This window comes from Protopterus annectens, chromosome 1.part1 (assembly GCF_019279795.1).
Source record: "Protopterus annectens isolate FY-2018-M chromosome 1.part1, PAN1.0, whole genome shotgun sequence".
Taxonomy (NCBI): Eukaryota; Metazoa; Chordata; order Ceratodontiformes; family Protopteridae; genus Protopterus; species Protopterus annectens.
Genome location: NC_056726.1, coordinates 779,918,456 through 779,943,213, shown reverse-complemented (window position 1 = coordinate 779,943,213; position 24,758 = coordinate 779,918,456). Strand labels below are relative to the sequence as shown.

At 44.2% G+C, this 24,758-nt stretch overlaps 1 protein-coding gene across 1 annotated transcript in view; it reads left to right on the top strand.

Annotated features, from left to right (window-relative positions):
* The window catches only part of UBE2R2 (ubiquitin conjugating enzyme E2 R2), an 857,843-nt gene that overhangs the window by 285,919 nt on the left and 547,166 nt on the right, over positions 1 to 24,758 (top strand). The window contains exon 2 of the mRNA XM_044078085.1: positions 15,306 to 15,392. Within this exon, the coding sequence (XP_043934020.1) occupies positions 15,306 to 15,392 (87 nt within the window). The remainder of the gene's footprint in view (positions 1 to 15,305; positions 15,393 to 24,758) is intronic.

Sequence of the window (24,758 nt, the reverse complement as noted above, 5' to 3'; positions counted from 1 at the left end):
GTCCTATTCCTCCATCAAGATACATGCATCAGCTATTTCTGCAGAATACAGCTTGATCCCCTGTATTTTCGCATCCTCTACTCAGGCAGTTTCTGGGAGGAATTAAGAATGTAAAACCTCCTAGGAAACCACCATTACCAGCATGGGACTTGAACTTTGTGCTAGAAAAATTGACACTCCCTCCTTTCGAACCAGCAGCAACAGCAGATCTTCAGCACCTATCCTGGAAAACTGCTTTCCTGCTGGCAGTTACCTCAGCAAGAAGGGTTTCTGAGCTACAGGCTTTAATGGCAGTACAACCCTTCCTAATCTTCCATCAAGATAGTGTCCTTGAGAACTAATCCTACATTTATGCCTAAGGTGGTATCCAGAGTGTCTTTAAACCAGGCAATCCACCTACCTACCTTCTTCCCCAATCCACAGAACAGGGGGGAAAGACTGCTGCATACTTTGGATGTACATAGACAGTTGCGCTACTACCTGGACAGAACCAAGGGCAATAGGAAAACTGACCAGCTTCTGGTAGCATATGCAACAGGAAGGGAAGGAAAAGCAATTTCCAAACAGACAATCTCCAAGTGGATAGGAAATTGCATTAGATTCTGTTACTCCTACCATGGAAAACAAATTCCACAGAACATAAGGCCTCATTCTACAAGGGCTACAGCCACTACCACAGCTTTCTTACGAGGAGTGGCTACCAAGGACATTATAGAGGCTGCTACTTGGACCTCCGTGCATACATTTGCCAAGCATTATAACTTACCTTTATACTCTAGATCCCGAGCAGGGTTTGCCACTGCTGTTTTGCAAGGGATCCTAACTACACCATAATTTCTTCTTCCTCCTCCCCTAGTTTGGCTATGGTATTCTACCCATTTGTAAGGACTGCAGATGCATCCTTGAAGGACATAGTACAGTTTTGTACCTACCATAAATGTAGATGTCCGAACAGGATTGCATCTGCAGTCAGGATTACCCACCCTCCTTCCCCTCTGTGGTATTCCTAGGGTATTTGCCCACCTAATAGCTAGCTGGGGGGGGATCTCTTATGGTGTATTTGTTTGTATATATGTACTTACATGAATATTTTTTGTGTTTGCCTTCTACTATTTGGAAACATTGGCATTGATCCAAAATTTAGCTATCCAAGAGGGCAACTGGCATCTGGGGCAAGAAACACTGAGCAAAATGGCGTCGGCTGATGCCTTTATACCCGAAGAACTGCAGCTATGACGTCGGGTGAAGTGCGACACCAGCCGAGGCCAGACCCAGACTTTGGAATCCGGCCGACCGAAGGGCTGCCTGACGACAGGACAACCCATTTGTAAGGACTGTAGATGCAATCCTGTTCGGACATCTACATTTATGGTAGGTACAAAACTGTACTTTCTGTTGTAAATTGTCTTAGTTTTCATGGGCCTTAAATAAAAAAGTGGGAATTGATAGATATTGTGTAAATTAAAATGCTTTTCCCCAAAATTGGCAAGGCCAAACAGCAGTTTTCAAAATAATATGGCTTGCTTTGCTAGAGCGGTTATTTCTTGTACATGTTCAGCTTCGATATTAACATATAGCTGTGGGCTTTGCTGTAAAAGGCATCCTGTTATAGAAAAAAAGGAAGTTGACTTTCTTGGGTTTCAGATGCAGAAATAAATAAATAAAATGCAGACAGGTCAAGTGACGCAAAGGTGATGTGGAGAGACTTTTGTGAAGTCTTCAGATACAGCGAGGACCAAAAAAGGGCATGAAATAACCATGGACTTTTTCATGACGCAGACAGAAACCAGAAAAGTACAGTTTTGTACCTACCATAAATGTAGATGTTCGAGTGCTAATACAGCTGCAGTAATCACATATGGGTTCTCTGCCGTCAGGCGGTCCTTCGGTCGGCTGAATTCCAAAGTCTTGGTCCGGCGTCGGTTGTCGTCGCTTTCTCTTCTGACGTCAGTGAGGCCAGAGTATATAAGACACAGCCAACGCCATGTTCTTCAGTCTTTCTTGCCCCAGATGTCAGGTGCCCCCAGAAGGAAGGCAATACCTAAATAGTGCTTATATACATATACAAGCAATGCAATACAGTTCAAAATCAGTGGTAACAAGCAAATAAAACATAGCCGGATAACCCAGTCTGGTAGTATGAAGAGGTTGCTAGGCCTCATATCTTTACCAAGTGGGGAAGGAGGGAGGGAAACCTGTACTGCAGCTGTATTAGCACTCGAACATCTACATTTATGGTAGGTACAAAACTGTACTATGTTAATCGTGCATACAGCTGCAGTAATCACATATGGGTAGAATCCCAAAGCTATGTACTGGGTGGTAGGTACTAGGAGGAACTGGGTTGAGCCAGAATGCCCTGCAAAACAGCAGTGGCAAAACCTGCTCTTGTTCTGGAATATAAAGCAGATGGTAGTGTTTCGTGAAGGTATGTACAGAACTCCAAGTGGCTGCTTCCAAAATATCTTTGGTAGGAACTCCTCTGAGGAAGGCTGTAGAGGTAGCTGTTGCCCTGGTGGAGTGGGATCTGATACCTGCAGGAACAGATTTTCCATGATAGGAGTAACAAAACCGTATGCAGTGGCATATCCACTTTGAAATGGTCTGTTTTGTAACTGGCTTCCCTTGAGCCTCTACAGCATAAGACACAAAGAGTTGTTCTGATTTCCTAAAGGACTTTGTTCTGTCCAAATAATAACGAAGCTGTCTATGGATGTCTAAGGAGTGTAGCAGCCTTTCCCCTTTGTTTTGAGGATTGGGTAAAAGGTGGGTAGGTGTATGGCTTGATTTAAAGCTACCCTGGATACCACTTTAGGCATAAATGATGGGTTGGTACGAAGGGAAACCCTGTCCTGATGGAAAATGAGAAAGGGCTGCACCGCCATGAGGGCCTGAAGTTCAGAAACCCTACGAGCTGAAGTGATGGCCAGAAGGAAGGCTGTCTTCCAGGACAAATATTGCAAATCTGTTGAGGCAGCTGGTTCAGAAGGAGGCAATGTTAATTTTTCTAGTATGTAATTAAGATCCCAGGCTGGTATTGGTTGTTTCCTTGGTGGTCTTATATTCTTAGCCCCTCTGAGGAACTGTCGTAAGAGTGGGTGAGAAAATAAAGGAGGATCAGTGTTGAATTCTGCAGAGATGGCTGAGGCATGGATTTTTATGGAAGAAAAAGAAAGTCCATTGTTCAATAACTCCGCTAGGTACTGTAATACCTGTGGCAAGTTCAGTTTTCTATGGTCCTGGCCTTTTTTCTCATTCCAAGAGCAAAACCGCTTCCATTTTGCGGAGTAAGCTTTTCTTGTAGCTGGCCTTCTGGCCTCCAAAATGACATCCTGTACCTCCTTGGAGAGTAGGTTCTGTTGTGGTGTTAAGGAATTTTCCATGCAGCGAGATTGAGTGTTTTCAGCTGACTGTGAAGAGTTTTGTAGCTGTGCTGAGTCAGCAGAAGAGGCATTAGAGGCAGGGACCAGGGAGGAGTATGTGTTAGGCTCCTCAGGAGTGGGTACCAGTGTTGCCTTGGCCAATCTGGAGCAATCAGTAACATCTTCGGTTTGTCTGTTCTTGCTTTCAAAAGCACCTTGGGCAGAAGAGGCAGAGGTGGGAATGCGTGAACTGTCCATGCTGTCCAACTGAATGAAAGGGCATCCACTCTCCAGGCCTTTGGGTGAAAAGTCTTTGAACAAAACTTTTCCAATTGATGATTCCTGTGGGAGGCAAAAAGATCTATGTCTGGCCTCCCCCATGCTTGGCTTATTTCTGCAAACACCTGAGGATGTAACTTCCATTCGTGTGGATCTGTCATTTTTCTGCTTAGATTGTCTGCCAGTGTGTTTTCCAATCCTGGCAAGTACTGTGCTTGAAGTTCGATTTGTCTTTCCAGAGCCAGGTTCCAAAGAGTCATGGCTAGTCTGCACAAGGGGTATGAATGTGTTCCTCCTTGTTTGTTTATGTACCACATTACCGTGGTGTTGTCTGTTCTTATTAGTAATTGTCCTGGATGGAGGAAGTCCTTGAAAGCTGTAATTGCATTTATTACTGCTAGCATTTCTTTTTGATTGATGTGAAGGTGCTTTTCTTTTGGGACCATTTGCCCTGAATGCACCTGTTCGTCATGTGCGCCCCCCAGGCGTAGTCTGAGGCGTCTGTGGTTATGACTTGTTTTGCTTGAGGCTTGCAGAATGGGAGGCCTTTGTTTGCTTGACATGCTTGGGCCCACCATAGAAATTCCTTTGCAAACATGGAATTATTGGTATTATTGTTTCCAAACTGTGACTGTGTTGAGACCATAGGTTTTTTAGGTACCATTGAAGTTTCCTCATATGCAGCTTTGCAAATGGGGTTAATAGAATGCAAGATGCCATGAATCCCAGAGCCTGCAGGATTTTCCTTGCAGTAAGCCTGGTACTTTTTGCTAGTATTTTGAAGTACTGAGATAGTTGCCCTTGTTTTTCTGGTGTAAGGTAGGCCATCTGGGTGTTTGTGTCCAAGTTGGCACCCAGGAAAGTTATTTTCTGGGATGGTGTTAGCCTTGATTTCTCTTTGTTGATTGTATATCCCAGAGAAAGCAGTAACCGTGCCACATATGCCAGATGTTCCAGAAGTATGTTCTTGCTGTCTGCTTGGATCAGGCAGTCGTCCAGATAAGGGTAAATTTGTATCCCTTGAAGTCTGCAGTAGGCAATCACTGATGCCAGGCACTTTGTGAATACTCTGGGTGCAGTAGATAAGCCAAAGGGCAATGCAGAGAATTGATAGTGGATTGAACCTGCAAGAAATCTGAGGTATCTTCTGCAGCTTTGTCTGATTGGGACATGCAGGTATGCCTCCTTGAGGTCCAATGTTACCAGCCAGAACTCCTTGCCCAGCATGGGAAGAAGCTGCTGTAATGTGAGCATCTTGAATTTTGGTACGATTAGAAATGTGCTTAGGGTGGATAAGTCCAAAATGGGTCTCCAGTCAGTTCCTTTCCTTGGTACCAGGAAAAGTCTTGAATAAAAACCTTGACCTTGTTGGTGGGTAGGTACCTCTTGAATAGCTCGCATTCTTATGAGCTTTGAAATTTGAAGTTGTGCCTCTGCCCTTTGATTTTGTGGCAGGTTTGGCATGCCTCTCATTTTTGGAAGAGTGTGAAATTGAAATTTGTAGCCTCTGTTTATAATGTCCAGGATCCATTTGTCTGTTGTGACAATATGCCAATTGCTTGCAAATAGTGCTAGTTTTCCTCCCAAAGGTGCTGCCAGCTGAGACATGCTTGGCATGGAAATGAGGGAGTCATTGGGTTTGCTTCCTGTATTGTTGCGCACTGTCTTCGCCACCTCTTGGTGCTGGAGTTTGCCATTGTTGGCCTCTATATGATCCTTGTGATTGCCCTCTGCCCCTTGTGCGTCTGTATCTACCTCTTTGGGGCTTGTCAGTGGCTGGAAAGGACCAGTTTTTTGAAGGCCAATTTCTGCTAAAACGTGGTGGTTGGACCTGTAAGAAAGCTTTGACGGTTTGCATAGATTTGGCTTTTTCTTCCATTTTCCGCAGTATCTCCTCAGCATTAGTACCAAACAGCACATCCTTTTGTAAAGGAGCATCTAGAAGTTTAGCTTTCACATGATCAGGTAAATTTTGTTCCCTAAGCCAGGCGTGTCTGCGAATGACTGATCCTGTAGCTGCCGCTCTACTTGAGGCCTCTAGGGCATCATAACCACATTGTAAAGTGTGTTTACCCACTTGTTCTGCACTATGTATCATATCCTGTAACTCCTTTAAATCTTGTTGTTCAGGTTGAGACATTTTGTTCCTCAATTGTGATAACAGGAACTGTTGATATTTAAGCATATGAAACTGACAATTTAAAGCCCTCATGGCTAGGGTGGCCGAGGTATATACCTTTTTCCCCAACCTTTCCAAAGATCTTGATTCCCTTTCTGCAGGAAGTGGATTTTTGGCAGTGGAGGCCTTCAATCCCTTAGGGCCTTGTGAAATGGTTTCAGGGTCAGCATTATGGCTTTTGAAGAGAAATTGGTGAGAGCTGGGTACTCTGTAATACCTATCAGGTTTGACTGGTGCAGGAGGCAGAGAATCCGGGTTAAGACAAGCCTCCGAATAGACATCATCCAGTATGTCCAAAACAGGGGGTATAGCCAGAGGTCTGTGTTGAGGTAACAAAAGAAATTCCCTAAGTCTTTTCTTGGAATCTGAAAAGTCTAGGCCTTCCCAATGGAAGTGTTCCCTCAAGGTGTGTAAGGTTTCCCCAAAGGAAAAATCCTCAGGAGGGAATACAGAGGGAATGGACTGTTCTGCATCCAAATCCTCAAAAGGAGAGTAAGAGTGTTCCTCTGCATCAGAATGTTCTGATAAAATGGATCCCTGATCAGAAGAGGGAGAGTCTTCCTCCACTCTGGGTCTCTTGTCTGGAGGGGGTTGAGAACCTCTGATAAGAGTAATTAAATCCTCAGCCATTCTAAGCATCTGTTTTTAGGCATGGGACCTGGAGATGGGCCCTGTACAACAGGCCTCATGGGCTGCCTGGCTGCTTTGGATTTAGTAAAGGCCTTAATTGAAAAGAAGATGAGGGCCTAAATACACCATGGGTGGAGGTGGACCTGTCCACATTAGTAGGCTCAACATTAGCAGAGGCTTGTTGTAGTCTGGGAAAGGGCCGAAGACCCAGCGGTCTGGTACAGAGGACACCACCAAAGAAGTGTCGGTAGTCAGGGACTGCAAATGCGTCTCGCTGAGAACCGGACCACGTGTAGCCTGTTTTGGCGTGGTGTCGCGGGACCGCGGGCCTCGCGTGTCCCTCCTTTTCCTTGCGTTTTTTGGTCAAAACGGTAGTCGGAGTGTCCGACATTTTATAATCAAACGCTTTACCAAAGTAGTGTTGGGCGAACTCAGCACGACGCTTAATAGTGCATTTATTGAAGGTAGCGCAAAGCTACAGCCCGAGACGTTGTGGTCTAGGCCCAAACAAGGTATGCAGTGGGAATGGAAATCCTTATGCGGTATTTGCTTCCCACAAGAAATACAATTATTAACTTTTCTGACATCGGTCTGAGGCAAGAAAAGTTTCTAACGGGTACTTAGCTTTAATGAAGACTTGATTCCAAAATATTCGTAATTCAGGAGCTGGCCGACCGGCACTTGCGAACTGCTTCTGCTTCGGGCACCGCACGGCAAAAAAGACTGAAGAACATGGCGTCGGCTGTGTCTTATATACTCTGGCCTCACTGACGTCAGAAGAGAAAGCGACGACAACCGACGCTGGACCAAGACTTTGGAATTCGGCCGACCGAGGGACCGCCTGACGGCAGAGAACCCATATGTGATTACTGCAGCTGTATGCACGATGAACATCAAGAAGTCACAAGGCCATTAAAAATAACATTGGTTGAAAAGAGTATATAAACTCTACAGTATGTTTCACTTGGTAGTGACGTCTTCTACCGAGAGTGCATCAGTATGTTCATCTAGCTCGCTGTGTTATAATAGAATTGAAATGGCTCTGAAAGAATTAACTGTTTGGCAAGAATTTGTTCTTTGACAAAGTATAACAGATACAGTAGTACAGTGTTTGGTCACTTTTGGACATTTTCTTCAGTGGCAAAATAAAGACCTGTGCTTGATTTTTCTTCAGAAAATAAATACATTTCTTCAATTACCACCTGCCTCTCTTCTCCAAATCCAGGCCAGGGTATGCTTCTGCAGTCTTCCAGGGCATCCTAGCCAGCCCATAGTTTCTGTGACTGCCTCCACCCATTTCCTCAGCTTTGGGAATCAACCCAAATGTGATGACTGCAACAGTGAAACACGAAGTATATAGTACAGTTGTGCTCACTTACCATAAATGTAGATGTTCGAGTGTATTCACTGGTGCAGTCCTGGTTTCCTTCCCTCCACCCCCCTTTCTTCTCTTTCCGTACTAAGGGACATACTGGTATTTACTTTCTACTGGTGGGGTTCTTCCACCAGAACCTGGCTCCTACTTGGGGGCTCCTGACAGGTTAGGGCAAGAAAAACTGATGTAATGGCATTGGCTGCCTTACTTTATACTACTGATGACCTGACGTCAGTCCTGAAGCAACAGCAACGGATGCAGAAATACTAAGCCTCTGTTATTCAGGCCGTCTAAGGGCTACCCTGACAGGGATAACCCAAATGTGATGACTGCAACAGTGAATACACTTTAACATCTACATATATGGTAAGTGTACACAACTGTACTTTCCTGATGGTTGCAGATGTTATTCGTGTTTCACTGTTGCAGTCATTACATTTGGGTAATCTGCTGGCAGGTTGCCCTCAGTCGGCCTGAATAACAAAGTCTTTGGTCCTGTGTCAGTTGCTGTCTCCTCTTCCATGCCGTCAGGTCTTCAGGGGGTATAAAACATGCAGCCGACACCATTTTAATCCGTCTTTCTTGCCGCACGGTGCTCGAAGCAGAAGCAGTTCGCAAGTGCCGGCCGACTCCTGAAATTTTTGATGTTCTTCATCCCACATTGCTGCAGTCCTAACACTTGGGTAGTCTGTTTTCGAATTTCAGAACCGAAGTCTTCAATCTAAAGCCAAGTACCCCATTGGGGAAACTTTTTCTTGCTCCTTACCAATGTCAGTAAAAGTTAATAATTGCATTACTTGTGGGAAGCAAATACCTCATAAGGATTTTCATTTGTTCTGTATTCCTTGCCTAGGCCCTGATCACAATGTGCCTTGCTGTCAGTTTTGTGCTAAATTTAATCAATACACTATTAAGCGTCTGTATATTTTTGCTTCTAAATATTTTGGTTCAAGATTTAACTCCCCTGAAATGTCGGTTAGCAATCCGACTACCGGAGTTCACAAAAAATGCAAGGAAAAAGACAGTCGAGGTCCAAAACCAATGAAGTTTCTCCTAAGCCAGTCGCCGGTTCGCTGGTACTCAGTGAGGCGCTTTCGCAGCCCCGGATACCTGCTACTTTTGAGTCGCAGGCCTCTACTGAGACCCATTCAGTGTCTGGTATGCCGCGAGATTCTGCAAGTATTGAACCCGCAGATGTCTCTCCTTTGGATGGGTCTGGAGCCGTTGAGCAGGCACTGGCTTCTGAGGGTGTTTTCAGGCCTCAACATTTTTATATTAAACAGATGCCATCATCAAAAACAAGGCCAAAACCAACTTCAGTGTCTAAAAAACCGACGCATGAGCCACATGCTTGGGCCCCTATGCCTAAAAAACAAATGATCAAAATGGCTAAGGATTTAATTATCTTGATCAGGGCCCCCCCTGCTAAGAGGCCTAAGCAAGGCACTGATTATGAATCTTCAGATCAGGTTTCCATTTCTTCTGATCAGGAATTTTCTATTCCACCTTATGAGGACTCTGATGCAGAGGAATCCATCCCTTCTGCTTCTCCTCCTGAGGATTACTCTTTTTGAGAGACTTTGCATACTTTAAGGGAACATTTTCACTGAGAGAGTCAGGATTTCTCAGAATTAAAAAAAGAGGCTTAGGGATTTTCTTCTTCTTCCTCAGCATAGGCTTTTGGCAATACCTCCTGTATTAGACATTGTTGTGTTCTTGGAAGCAAGCATGGCTTCTGATTCCCTGCCTCCAGCTCCTAGTAAGCCAGACAGATATTATAGGGTTCCTGACTCCCACAAATTTATTTTCAAAAATCCTGCTGCTGATCTTGAGACTATTCCTCAGGGTCCCAAGGGTGTTAAGGCTTCTACAGCCAAAAATCCTACCCCTTCTGATAGAGATTCCAGAGCACTGGATAGATGGGGAAAGGTTTATACATCTGCAACCTTGGCAGTCAGGGATTTAAACTGCCAGTTTCATATGCTTAAATATCAGCAGCATGTTATGGGCTTACTGAAACAGAAAATGTTGATTTCTGATTGTGTGGAAAATAGAGTTACAGGATTTATTGCATTCAGCAGAACAGGTTGGAAAGTATACTTTGCAATGTGGTTTTTATTCCTTGGAGGCCTCTTGCAGGGCTGCCATAACTGGATCTGTGATAAGAAGGCATGCCTGGCTCAAGGAGCAAAATCTGCCTCATCATGTTAAAGCTAAATTGTTGGATGCCCCCTTACAGCATGACAGTCTGGTAATAAGGCAGAAGAGGTTTTAAAGAAAATGGAAGACCAAGCTAAATCTATGCAAACTGTAAATATTTCTTGCAAGTGCAGCCACCCAGGTTCAGTAGGCACTGGCCTGCTAAGAATTGGTCCTTTCCTGTGTCCAGCAGAGCCACTCGGGGCAAACCCAGGTGCTCCAAAGGCTCCAGATATCAATCACAGGGATCTTACAGGTCAAAGCATTGGAGTGCCTCCACCTCCAAATCGGGAGGTAACAAAGCACTACCCTACAGTAAGTCTCAATGACTTTCCTCTGCCATCTCCAAGCAGTTATCTTTTGGCAGCCCCCTTGGGGGGAAAACTAGCACTTCATGCTCAAAATTGGCAGTGAATTACCCAGGACAAGTGGATATTAAACATAGCATCCCAGGGGTACAGATTTCATTTCCAAACGTTGCCAATTCCAAACGGATGGCCAGATCTACCACAAAACCAGTGGGCAGGGGCCCAAAAACAAGTAATGCCCCTCATGGATATTGGGGCTATTCAACCAGTACCAGAAAAAGGACAAGGATTTTACTCAAGACTTTTCCTGGTACCTAGAAAAAGACAAATCATGGCGTCCAATTCTGGACTTAGCAATTCTAAACACGTTCCTGGACATTCCAAAATTCAAAATGCTGACTTTACAACAGCTACTGCCTATGCTAGGCAAGAATGCCTGGTTGGTAACTCTAGACTTAAGAGGCATACCTGCATATCCCAATAAGGGAATCTTGCAGAAGATACCTCTGCTTCAAAGCAGGCTTTTTGCTTTACCAATTCTCTGCACTGCCCTTTGGCTTATCTACTGCACCCAGGGTCTTTACAAAGTGCCTGGCACCAGTAATTGCATTTTGCAGACAAAGAAACTTTCAAATTTATCCTTATCTGGGCGATTGTCTCATTCAGGCAGAGGACAAGGACACTAGTCTTCAACATCTGGCATTTGTAAAAAGGCTTCTAGCATGCCTAGGGTACACCATAAATGAAAAATCACAACTGGTACCCTCTCAAATAATTACATTCCTGGGTGCAAGCTTGAATACAACTGCCCAGATGGCTTACCTCACGCCAGACAAACAAATTCAATTGACAGCATACTTCAAACAAATGGCAACAAAACCCCAGCTATCTGCAAGACAAATTCTGCAGGCTTTGGGGTTCATGGCTTCCTGCATTCTACTAATTCCATCTGCAGGCTTTGGGGTTCATGGCTTCCTGCATTCTACTAATTCCATATGCAAGACTGCATATGAGGAAACTTCAATGGTATCTAAAAAGCTTATGGAGTCAACGTTGTCGCAGCCTGGAAACGATGATTCCTCTCATTCCCTTTCTTTGGTGGGCAGAGACATATCACCAAAACAAGGGACTGTCATTTATTCTACCCCTGCCACCCAAACCCTAACTACAGACTATGCTTGGGGGGCTCACCTGGCAGGGAGGATTCATTCAGGGCAAATGGAGCCCAAACCAAATGCATCTACATACAACCAGAAAGAAATGCTAGCTGCTCAGAATGCTCTGACAGCCTTCAAGGACTCCTACCCACTTTGCAGACTAGCCATGGCCTTGTGGAACACGGCCTTGACTTACCAAATACGTCTTTAAGCTCAGTTTCTGCCAGGAAAGCAAAATACTCTGGCAGATGACCTAAGCAGAAATCTTATGGACCCGCACAAATGGAAACTGGATCCACAAATCTTCAGCATGTTAACACAAAGATGGGGGAGCCCCGGCATAGTTTTGGGGAGAGGCAAATAGATCTATCAGTTGGACAAATTCTGCACAAGAACTCTTCACAAAAAAGCATGGAAAGTGGATGCTCTATCCTTCAGCTGGAACAACCTATCAGTCTATGCCTCTCCCCCTCTGCCTGTACTCTCCAAGGTCTTACTAAAAGTCAGACAGGAAAAACCAAAAATGATTCTAATTGCTCCAGACTGACCTCGCCAACACTGGTACCCGCTTCTAAGGAATACGTCACACCTTCCTCCGTGGTACTTGCCTCAAACACCTCACCTATTGTCTCAGCAGGACTAACAAATTCTGCACACTCCGCTCCAAACTCTGAATCTTGTAGCATGGCTAATCAACTAATTTCACCAACCACATCTCTTGTAAACCTGTGATGGATGTCATTTTGGAGGCCAGAAGGCCTAGTACTAGAAAATCTTATGCTGATAAATGGAAGAGATTCTTTGCTTGGAACCAAGCACAAGGAATAGACACAGCAAAGCCCAGTATTCCTCAGATTTTGCAATACCTAACTGAGATGCTTCACAAGGGCCTATCTTTTTCTTCATCTCGGCTCATTACAACACACAGCCTCTCCTCTTTTCTCATCCCCTGCTAAAACAGTACCTCAGAGGGGCCAAAAATTTAAGGCCTCCCAGGAGAGCGCCAACACCTGCGTGGGACCTCAGTTTTGTGCTGGAAAAACTCACCCTACCTCCTTTTGAACCAGCAGCTACTGCAGATATAAAATTTCTTTCTTGGAAGACAGCCTTTCTTTTGGCAGTCACTTCAGCTACAAGGGTTTCAGAACTACAGGCTCTTATGGCAGTGGAGCCTTTCATTATTTTTTACCTGGACAGGGTGGCCCTGAAGACCAATCCTTCTTTTATGCCTAAGGTGTATCCAGTGTGGCTCTAAACCAGACCATTCACCTGCCAACTTTCTTCCCAAATCCACAGAACAAGGTGGAGCAGATTCTGCATTCATTGGATGTACACAGACAACTAAGATTCTACTTAAACAGGGCGAAATCTCTAAAAAAAAAAAAAAAAAAAAGTCTGAGCAGCTACTGGTGGCATTTGCTGCATGATCAGAGGGGGAGGCTGTATCAAAGCAGACTATTTTTAAATGGATAAGCCATTGCATTCGTTTCTGCTACTTGCACCATGGTAAACCTGTGCCCAAGGGGATCAGATCTCATTCCACCAGGGCTGCCTCTACAGCAGCTTTCCTCAGAGGGGTCCCTACCAGAGACATTCTAGAAGCTGCTACTTGGAGCTCAGTTCATACGTTCACAAAGCATTACCATTTACCTCTCTTCTAAATCCAGGGCAAGCTTTTCCACTGCAGTCTTGCAGGGCCTTATAGCTGCTCCTTATGCTTTTAAGTTCCATCCTCCCATCCATAGCTTTGGGATTCTACCCAAATGTAATGACTGCAACAATGAAACACGAAGAACATAGTACAGTTGTGTACACTTACCATAAATGTAGATGTTAGTGTATCCACTGTTGCAGTCCAGATTACCCACCCGCCAGCCCCCTTTCTATACCTTTTCTTTCCTTCACTATACTTAAAAGCCTTTGTGGTGTATTTGCTTTTAGCTGAAGGTAAATTTTGTTTTCTAAAGTGTATTTATATATTTATAGTGATATATATATATTTTTGCTCCCCATTTGGGGGGCACCTGACATCTGGGGCAAGAAAAACTGATTGAAATGGTGTCTGCTGCATGTTTTATACCCCTGACGACCTGATGTCAAGGAAGAGGAGACAGCAACCGACGCAGGACCCAAGACTTTGTTATTCAGGCCGACAGGGCAACCTGCCAGCAGATTACCCAAATGTAATGACTGCAACAGTGAATACACTCTAACATCTACGTTTATGCTAAGTGTACACAACAGTACTTTGCCTACTTTGTACATTTTTACATTGTGATTAAGTAAATGTAGGGCAAACTTGAACTGAACTATCTCGGGAGTAGTTGGGGGGTTATGGGTAAGGGGAGGAGCTTAAGCTACAGAGCCTGAAGTCTGTTGAGTGGCTGAGGATGGATCTGAAATTCATCAGTTGAAGTATGAAAATAGACAACACAGATGCAAAGTTATGATGAGTACATAATTTTTCCATCAGAACAATGCATTCCTTTTTGTAGAATTGTATGGCCTCATGGTTAGGGCAGTATAAAGCTTTAGGGGAGCATGTGTGGTTTTCAAGATGAAAAGATGGCAGTTTCCTTTCCTTTTCTTCTATTTTAGGCCACAAGTGTCTAGTTTTATGATTAGCTTGTGCTCTGCCAACATTTCACTGACCTCATTTAGATGTTCTCCTTGTCTGCTCTTTCTGTCCTAATAAATAGGCAGGGTGATGAGTATATGAAAGCGATTAACTGATGTTTAGCTCTGTTATACGGTCCTCTATGCTAGGTATGAATTGTCTTGATATTCTGTTTTTTGAGACTGTATAGTGTTGTTGTATCTTTCGGCTTTTTCCCGGTTAGGGGTCGCCATAGTGGAACTCCGGTCCGCTAATGATTGGCAGCAGATTTTTACGTACCGAGTTGCCAGCCCTGACGTACAACCTTCAATGAAGGTACACCCATTCACGCATGTCTCCACACAGAAGACGCTTTAGCTGAGAATCGAACAGGACAACGTCTTACTGTGAGGCGACAACGCTACCACAGCACCACCACCGTATACGTTATTAGTTTGTGTTTTGATGAGTTTGTTCTGTTAACGGGAGCTGATGGTCATAACTTTCTGATGATTTGGTGTTTTAGTTATGTGGAAGTATTGTGTATATTTCTAAATATTTTTTGTAAATGCAGTTTTTACTTTGTGTTTGCTTCCAGTTCATTACTGGAGAGTTGTCTGCCTTATTGTATTGTGCTTTGCCCGTACAGTTATTCTGTCTCGTACTTTGTTTGCTTTCTTACCTGGTGCAGTCATTCACTAGTGCAAGCCAATGTTCTGTACTGACAAATGCAAATTTAAGTAGCTTGCTTATGTAGGCAGGAAGGTTTGACATGAAGGGAGAGGGTTTGTCAGTTTAAGATGTTTACCTCGTAGGTACAAGGTGTATAGTTTGATCCTGACCTCTGTCTATTGGCTAGGCATGTAACAGTGTGCAAACTGACAGCCTATTATTTATTTATGAGCTTATATTGCTCGTACTGCTTTGTGTTCTTGCTAAAATTGAATAACAAGCCTGACTATACTTTCAGAAAGTGTCTTGGGTAATTTCCTTTTTCCCAACAGAACCAAGTATTCCTTTCTGCAGAGTAGTGCAGCCGAGTCAGGATAGGGTAAAACTTTGGTGGAGGGCACTTGTGGGGTGCCAGATAAACACTACTTTTAATTTTTTTTTTGTTTATTTGTGGATTTGGCAGTAGTCAAAGCATATAATTTTATTTATGATTTGTTCACGGTCTTCAATTTAAATGGTTATTTTGTGATTTTTTTTTTTATTTGCAGGCACACATAAAATTTCCAATGGATTATCCATACTCCCCTCCGACCTTTAGATTCTTAACCAAAATGTGGCATCCCAATATATATGAGGTAAGTGTGTACTGTTTTCTGTAAGAATGGAAAGTAAAGCAAGAACGAGAGAGAGAGATTGACTAGGCCTTTAGTAGTTAGCAGTTTGGCAATTACATAACTAATTTACAATTATTTACCTAAACTAATCCACCGTAATTAAAGTGGGAACCCAGACCGATATAAACATCTCTTGCCCCCCCCCCCCCAAACCACCAAATGAATATTAATGCCATAAACACAGCTCATTACATTTAGTCTTCCATGTTTGGAATTAATCTTTTAAAGCTGTTTTTTTATACATGAGTTCAAAGTTATCTTTAGTTTTTGCATTAAAAAAAAGTGCTTGGAGACATAAAAATGCCATTTTGTGCCTTTAAACATGAGCTTTAAGAAACCTGGTATTTTTTTCATAATATCATAAGTTTCCTGTTAGAGAAAACTATTTTTTTGCTAAGAGTGTTGATCTATTTAGAGCTAATTTTGTGAAAAATTGTATACTGCTTGTGTAAACTTACTTCTGTGGGGCAGAAACATTTAGAGAGGAATGGGCAGGTTTTTGTGTTAGTGCGATGCTTATGTCATGGCAGCCTACCTGCTTGTTTCGATTCTGTCGGTGTCTGTGAGTGTTTGAACAAGACTGAATTCTGTTGCACCTTCCCCAGTCCTTTAACTTAAGTATAAGTGTGCTACTTGTGAACAGTGAGTGACAACTTACCTTCGGACCAACTTGCTCCAACTACACATCACTTTTGGTACGTCCTCCCTGGTTACAGCATTGGATGCACGCTAGTCTAGAAAGAAAGAGGAAAAAAACACTTGCCAAGGAAGTCCTTGCTGTTGTCGTGGACTCAGTCTGTGCTTCAGATGATAGTTGGCGAGTCTGTAGTGAGCATTGGTTGTTCCTCAGACTACTCACTTACCTTTCCGTCTTCCTCTGTTGTCATTTTCTCCTGCATGAACCCAGGGTCAGCCATGATGTCCTCATTATTGCAGTGTTCATAACACATGGGCTCTCCTGCCAAGGATAGTCCAACATCCAGCTAATATATCTTCCTAGTGACGTATGTCCGGCATATGCTCCCTGTGTAGGTGTAAGTATAAAGGTGAAATACACGTGCTCTGTACTCAGAACAACTTTGCCACCAGTCAATAAGTGCCCCATTGGGGTTCTGTTTTTCTTTTACTTATGTACTTGAGATTCATGTCATCACAGAAAAATGTCTGTGGGAGACGGTCCCCATAAAGACCATCACAAGAAGTTTGTTCTTCCTAGGTGCTTCACGCAATCATACCCAGTGTACCATTTGTCAGGCTTCCCTTTCCTAAACACTTTGCAGCTATCTGTCCTCTTTGTGTATCTTGAGAAACAGTTTCTCAGACTTTTGACCCAGGGAACCATGGTCGAATCCTCCCACCCTGAGGTACAGCCATTTCTTAAAAAGTAGACCAAGAAGTCTCTGTGTGACACTGCTGCTGTCCAGCCTCAGCTGGACATTTCTGTTGTAGTGAGTGAAGACAGTCAGTGTAGACACCAGTTTTCTGTGCTGCATCCCTGTTGGAGGCTGGCATGGAATTGGCTTCTTGCACTTCGTCTGATACAGTGCAAACATCCACTGTGGACTTTGAGTCACGGCTAATGATTTCCAAAGGACCTAGGGAAATCCCCTTTATTCTGGTCAGGGAAGAGGTCCCTGGTACCGTTATTGAGTCTAGGCATGGCTTTGAGCCTCCTAGGTAGGTGAAAGCTGACATCCCACTGAAGAAAAAGCAGAAAACTAAGCACATTTATCCCATTGCTTAGACCCGTCAGAGTAAATGGCAGGATTTGACTCTGTGCTTGTTCAGTGTCCTTGTAGCCTTAAGACCACCTCACGGGGAATGTCTGTTCCTGCTTCTCCTTGGTCTTCTACTCGAGCCAAAAGGATCAGGGAGTCAGAGTCTTCAAATGAGGAGGTAGACTGGATGAGTCTCTGACGTGGTTTAAAGCAGCAGAAAGCACCCCTGCGCTACCAGGCTGTAACTCATTCCACACCTTTCGGCTTCAGAACATGGACCGAAGTTCCAAAGGCGATGGTGTCTCCATATTCATAAAGGATATGCACACCTCCAGACTAGTAGCCTAGCAGCCTAGCATACCGCATCTGAGATACTTCAGGTACAACTAAGATTGGGTAAGACGGCGATTCAGGTCGTAGCCTTCTGTAGGTCCCCAACCATGTCCCAAGACTCACTCCACGTTCCTAAGCACCCTGGAAACTATTAGTGTCCAACCCAACACTCTCATACTAGGTGACTTCATCTACCCCTCCATCAACTGGAAAACTACTCATGCACCAATACACTGACCCAAGGCCTCCTGGAATTCAATTCCAGTGCCCTGGACCAGCTCATTCTTACCCCACTAGAGGAAGCAACATCCTTGACCTGGTTGTTACTAACATGGGCAACCGTTGCTCTACACCAATAGTTCCTCCCTGGTTAGATCCAGCCACAAACTAATCACCATGGAAATCCACAACTCGCCAACACCCCCTGCAAAGGTAACCACCATGAAAAACTTCTCCAAAGCTAACTTCACGGCATGACTGCTGAATCATACACCAGTGCACTCTATGATCACTTACATAAATGCATGGAACTATCCATACCCAACAGAACCATGACGCTCTCCTCCAAAAAAAAAAAAAAAAAAAAGGAAGCTAGTCTGGTGGTCCCCTGCCATTAATAAACTCCACAACAAAAGGAAGAAACTGTTGCAGTAAAAGGTGAAGTCCCAAGACTGGAAAAAACTCCATTATTAGCCTCAACAAAAAGTTGAGAGATCTCATCAAAACCTCTAAAGCTAGCTATGAAGATAGAATTGCGGCAGACACTAAAAATAACCACAAAGCCTTCTATAGTTGTATCAAAAATCACCACGGCAGTACCCAGGTTTGCTCTGAGTTGCTGCACAATAGTATCTCCTATACTGAGCCAACAGGTATTTCCAGCACACTGGCCAACGGCTTCAGTGCCAACTTTACCCCTCTCCCCCGTAAAGGACCAGTCACAATACCAGAGGAATGCCGAGCACCCAGCATTACTGCAGCAAAGGTTAAAGTTGCATTGTCCAAGGCCAAGAATACAGCTTCCATGGGACCAGACAATGTCACTGGATGTGTTCTACATGAACTACAGTGAACTGGGACTACATCTGTGTGCCCTGTTCAGTCACAGACTCCCCTCAGGCTTTGTTCCTAACGAATGGTGCACTGCTACAGTCATCCCTCTCCATAAAGGGGAGCGACTACAGACCCTGGGAATTATCGCTTCATTAGCCTGATGAGTCTGATATGTAAGGCTATGGAGCGCATCATCATGGACCTAATTAAAGATATAAGGAATCTCCAAACTCTAGATCCCATGCAATTTGGTTTTGTGAAAGGTAGATCATGCCTGCTCAACCTGGTTGACTTCTTTGAGTCAGTCACCAGAGCTGTGTATGAGGGCAAGGCAGTTCATACAGCCTACCTTAATCTGGCCAAGGCCTTTGATACCATTCCCCATTCAGGAATTATTGATAAACTCACCAAACTAGTCATCGACCCCTGTATCACTACGTGGGTTGCAAACTGGCTCTCAGAACCCACAGTATGAAAGTAGCAGACTCCAAGTCAGACTGCCGATCAGCCACGAGTGGAGTCCCACAGGGATCAGTCCTGGGTCCTCTCCATTTTGGCATCTACTTCTCAGATGTCCAGGCCAACATGGAGGGACTCTGGGTGACCAAGTTCGCAGACTGCAAGCTGGGAGCCATTATGAACTCCCCAAGTGATGTAGAAATCCTGCAGAAAGGCCTCACTGAGACCATTGACTGGTGTCGAAACCATGGCCTTAAGTTTAATGCCAAAAAATGCATCCTCTTCCCCTTTGGGAAAAACTAAGTTCCCACTAATTACCACATTGATGGGAGCCCACCGAATACTAAAGGAGTTGTAAGAGATCTGGGGACACAGGTTAACAGCAACCTCTCCTTCGACCACCACATTGCTACTGCGGTCAGAAAGTCATCCTGTGTGGCACATCTCATTACCAAGGCTTTTGCATCCAGGAAGAAGGAGGTCATCATCTGTCTGTACTCTTCCCTCATTAGGCCAATCATAGAGTATAATGCCCCATCTGGCATGTACCTCACTAGACATGTACAACAGCTGGAAAGGCCACAAAAGTACCTCATGACAAGGATCCTAGGCCTTTAATACATGTCGTACATGGACAAACTCAAAAAATTTCCAGCTATTCTCTGTTTCATATCATCTACTAAGAGAAGATATCTGCTGGACTTGCAAAGCCATGTCTGACCCAGCTCTGTTAGAAATGCTAATCTAAAGAAATCCCAATCCCTCCGCACCACACACTCCAGAGGCCTCAGCCTCATTACCACAATCAACAGAACATGCTGGAGGGACAAGTTCAAAACCCACAGACCATGCTCTGGGGTAGACTTCCCATACATATCAAGCAGAGCAGCTCACTGCCCATCTTCCAGAGAAATCTTGATGAGTGGATGGGAAATAAGTTCACCCCGGGGATCACTCCGGTGGCTCTACTTGATAGAGGCATTGTGGGAACTAATGGGCGGCACAATGCCAGGGCACATCTATATGCTAGGCGTGTAAAGACTCCAGGGCCATTAGCCTAGTACACACCTATGAACCTACTTTTCACAGATACCCTTCTTTAGACAGTGGGTCTGAGGAAGAAGATTCCTTGAGTCTTGACTTTCCATTTGAGGAGTTGTCATTGTAGACAGTTTGCATGCTGAAGTATTTTCAGTGGGACTGCTCACAAGTCTCTGATATTCAAAAAAGGTGCTATGAAGTGTTGCAGGTGGAGTTCTCTCAGCCTTCTGCTGTCCCCTCTGTGTTGGATAAATTTGCAGCTGCTGCTTTGGATCCTGATTCCCAACCTCCAGCCCCTGAGAAGCCTGACCATTTTTCTAAGGTGCCTGAGACCTTTAAGTATCTCTACAAATGCACTTCTTCAAACCTTGCTGTGGTCTTTGTGTGAGGGCAAGCAATCTAAGCTTTTGCCCTCTTCCAAACTTTTTCCTTCTGATAAACACAGTAGAGCCGTGGAAAGGCTGGGGAAAGTGTATACTTCTGCCACTCTGAACTTTAGGGATATTAATTATCAAACTGAAATGACCAGGTGCGTTTTGGCCCTTATGTTGCAGCTTGGGGGGGGGGGGGGGGGGGCTGACCGTCCTTACTCTGAAGGGAAGACTGCTGTCCTGTCCTTACTGAGTTGCATGTCTCAGGTTGCCCATCACTCCAAGTGCAGTTATGATGCAGCTGATGCTTCCTCTAGAGCTGCTGGTGGTTCACTTGTGAGGAGGTACTCTTGGCTTTGCCTCCAGGCTTTACTTTATGATACAAAAGCCAAGCTCCTAGATGCTCTTGTGGACAGTCAGAATCTCTTTGGTATGAATGCTAAAGACTTGTTTAATACTCTACAAGTCAAAGGTTAAGTGATGCAGGATCTTAAACAAATCTTTTTCTCCCATACTCAAATTTCAAAGAAACTATATTAAGTCTGCCTTTGTATTTAGGCAGCCTCTTCAGCCTTCTAAAGGGAAGATGGTTCCCAACTGTATATTGTCTGATAAACCCACCCTGACTTCTATACTGCTTTTCAGAACATGTTTGCCTTCATCTGACACTTTTCTCCCCTCAGCCAGGTTCCTCCGTGTCTCCCTGTCTGAAAATGGATAACTTCAGACTCCTGGGTTATGTCCATTAGCCATCATGGCTATTGTATGGCATGGGAATTCCTTACCCTCTTCTCAGGTGTTCATCAACCTCCTCTAGACTAACTTCCTTACTTTTCTGGGGTTCTGTAGGGTTTACTGGATCAGGGCACCATTCAACCCATTCCAGCATCTCAAAGAGGAGCAAGGTCTTACTGTAGAATGTTTGTTTCCCAGAAAAGAGGGATCCTGGAAGGCTGGTCCTAGACCTTTCCTTTCTAAAGATTCCTTCCTTTTGGATGGTTTCCCTCCAGACTGTTTCTCCTCTTACTTGCACAGGCTTTTCTGTTCTCCCTAGTTGTAAAGAATGCCTATCTTCAGATTTCCATTCACCCTCTGTTCACGACACCTCTAAGTTTCTCTGTTTCTTCCTCTTATTTTCAGTTCTCTTGCTTTGTCCTTTGATCTTTTTATGGCCCCAAGGGTGTTCACCAAATAGCTGGCCCCCTCATAGCCTTTTGCAGGCTTCAGGGAATCCATATATTCCCGTATCTGGACAATCTGGTTCTTCATTCTCTTCCTTCTGAGTCCAGGTTTTTGCAGGTTCTGCACTTCATTCTTCTGTGCAGTGTGGGATTCACTGTTAGTCTCGAAGTCAAGTCTGACTCTTTCTCGACCATATTTTTTTGGACTGCAAAATCCAAACTATTCCAATGTTGCTTTCTTCTCCCATTGTTCTGTCCATGATGACCTATTTCCAGCCTCTGCTTCCACTTTCTCTCATTCATGCAAGGGAATTTCTCAACTTCTAGGGTTCATGGCATCCACCATTCCCATGTTGCTATTTGCCAAGCTTCACATGAGGAAACTTCAGTGGTACCTAAAGACAGTTTGGCTCCAGCATCTACCCTCTGGAGTTTCCAGTTCCCTTACTTCCTTTTCTCACTTTAGTTTCACTGGTGGATTCAACAGATCTCCCTAAATCCGGGACTGCCATTTCAGACTTCTACCCTTACCTACCCTTACTTAAAAGCTGTTCAGACGCTTCTGATCTGTGGTGGGGAGCCTCTTTCAACAATCTTGATGGTTCAGGTTCTATGGCCCCTTCATCAGAGGTCAGACCATGTCAGCATAAGGGAAAGGAAGGGTGTTCATGCTTGCTTTTCAAGCCTTCCATTCTATTTGGTCTCCATGTCCTTTAAAGGTCTTTACAGACAACACCTCAGTTGGGGTGCATCAACAGATAGGGGGCAGAAGGTCTTATCTTTGTAGACTAGAGCTTCAGGCCTGGGATTTTGCCTATCCACCATATGGTAACCCTTTGGGTGTTTTTCATCCCTTTAGAACACAACTTTGTTGCATATTCCCTGAGCAGGTCCAGGACATAACCTCACAAATGAATGCTTCATAGAAAGGTGTTTGTAGACAATAAATTGGTGGAGTGTTCCTCAAATGGATCTTTATGCCTGTACTCTGAACAGACAACGTCCTCACTTCCGTTCCAGTGTCCCAAGTCCTCTGACTTGGAAGGTGGGCACCATACCCTTTTCTTAGAAGGGGATGATCTTGTATCCTTACCTTCCTCTTTCTCTGCTACTTAGGGTGCTGCACAAGGTCAGGAAGGGTTCTCCATGAATCTTGATGGTGACTTCTTTTGGCCCAGACAGCACTGATTCTCCTTTCTTTCACCTGTCCAGAGGCAGTCCTCACAAGTTACCTACTGGATGGCTCTGCTCGCACAAGACAAGGGGTCTCTCATTTATCCTCACTTGTCTACTCTTAGCACCCAAAGTGTCAACTGAAGATTTTGCTCCCATTTAGACACCATTTTTCTGAGGTAGTGTTTATGGTTCTGCAGGATGCCAAAAAATTAACCACCACCATAAAATCTTATATGGCTGAATGGAAAAGATTTTTTTTCTTTGCTGTCTCAAGCATCACTAGGGTTATGTTTCAATGGGGTGGTCCCTTTGGCCCTTTCTTACTTGGGTGAACTGCTCCATGCTCCATACTGGCATAGCATATTTATCTGCTAAAGCTCAGTTGTCAGCCATCTCTGCTTGTCTGCCCTTGAACCCACCATCGGCCTCTCATTTTGAGGTTAAAACAGTTCTTTACAGGAGTCATCCTTATTAGAGCCCCCCCAAGAAAACATATTCCTTCCTCTTGGGACCTTCATTTTTGTTCTTGAAAAATGTATTATGGCTGCTTCTGAGTCTGCTGCTGCTGATTCTCTGCAAAATTGCACCTGGAAGACTGGTTGGTTGGTTGGTTGCCCTTACTTCAGCCAAGAGAGTTTCTGAACTTCAGGCTGTGATGGCAATTCCTCCCTTTTTGATATTTGATAGGGACAGGGTATCTCTGCGTACTAATCTTTTGTTTATGCCCATGGTGTTCACTGAGTTCTTAGTAAGTCCATCCAGCTTCCTTCCTTTTCTCCTCCGCAGTCTTCTAGAAAGAAGGTCTTGCACTCCTTGGAACCACATAGACAGCTCAGCTATTTGCACTAGACAAATGGATCTGAACAGCTTTTTGTTTACTTTCATACCAGGACATTGGGTTTAATGGTTTCTAAGCAAACCATCTCCTCCTGGATTTCCAAGGCCTTTTTTTTTTTGTTCTTTTCGTGGAAAACATCTTTCTGTTTCAGTTTGCTCATTCTGAAGGCAGTAGCCTCTTCTGAAGCTTTCTTCAAGGGTTTGGATACTAGATCCATCCTTGAAGCTTGCCACTTGGTCTTCTGTCCATACTTGTACTAAACATTAAAAGTTGTAATTCCCAGAGCCAGGGTAGGATTTGCCAGGGCTATCCTTAATAGGTTTGTGAGGAGCTCCTCTGTGCTTTCCTCCTCCCATCCTTCTCAGCATCTTTGGTAATCTCCCACATTATAAATACTGCAACAGCAATCAAGGACGTAGTACAGTTATGTACAGTCTTACCTCAACAGTAGATGTCCTGCTTCTGTCTGTTGCATTATTTAGGTGTTCCCCCTGCTCCCTCTGCTCTTTGTTTTGTTGGGAAAACTCTGCTGGCTGAGGGATCTTTGACTTTCTATTCTTTTTCTTTTTTGCTGTGGATGTGCATGTCCTCCTTTCTACTGGGGTTGCTGTAGTTCTTCTGGGGCACTCCAATTCTGAGTATGGAGCATACATATGTCACCTTTATGCCCTATGCCTATGGGGAAGAATACACCTGTTGTATTACACTAGGTGGATGTAAAGGTGTTCGTGTACTGGCCGGACATTGGGCTATCCTTGGCAGGAGATCCCACATGTTATGAATAGTGAAGCAGTGAAAAGAACATCTACCATTATGGTAAAATTTTGCATAACTGTACTTTCCCTTCAGCAGTACCAGTGTCCAGTATTTGCATTGGAGAACCATCTTCTTTATGTTTGGGAGACAGATTCTTCTCTGTGAAACCAGGTTCTTCGAGTCAGACCTCTTGTACTGGAACTCCTATTAAGAAAAAACAAAAAAAAATTAACTTAATTACAAGAACGATATTTATGTTCGTCGTTCCCACTGCTATAGTAATCTCTGGGTTCTATCCTAGGATGTACAGGTACAGATTTGCTGTATCCAGGACTTGGTAAGCTTCTGAACCCCCCAAGCCATTACGTGTTGATGGATAGCCTTCTAGCTCATCAGTGGGA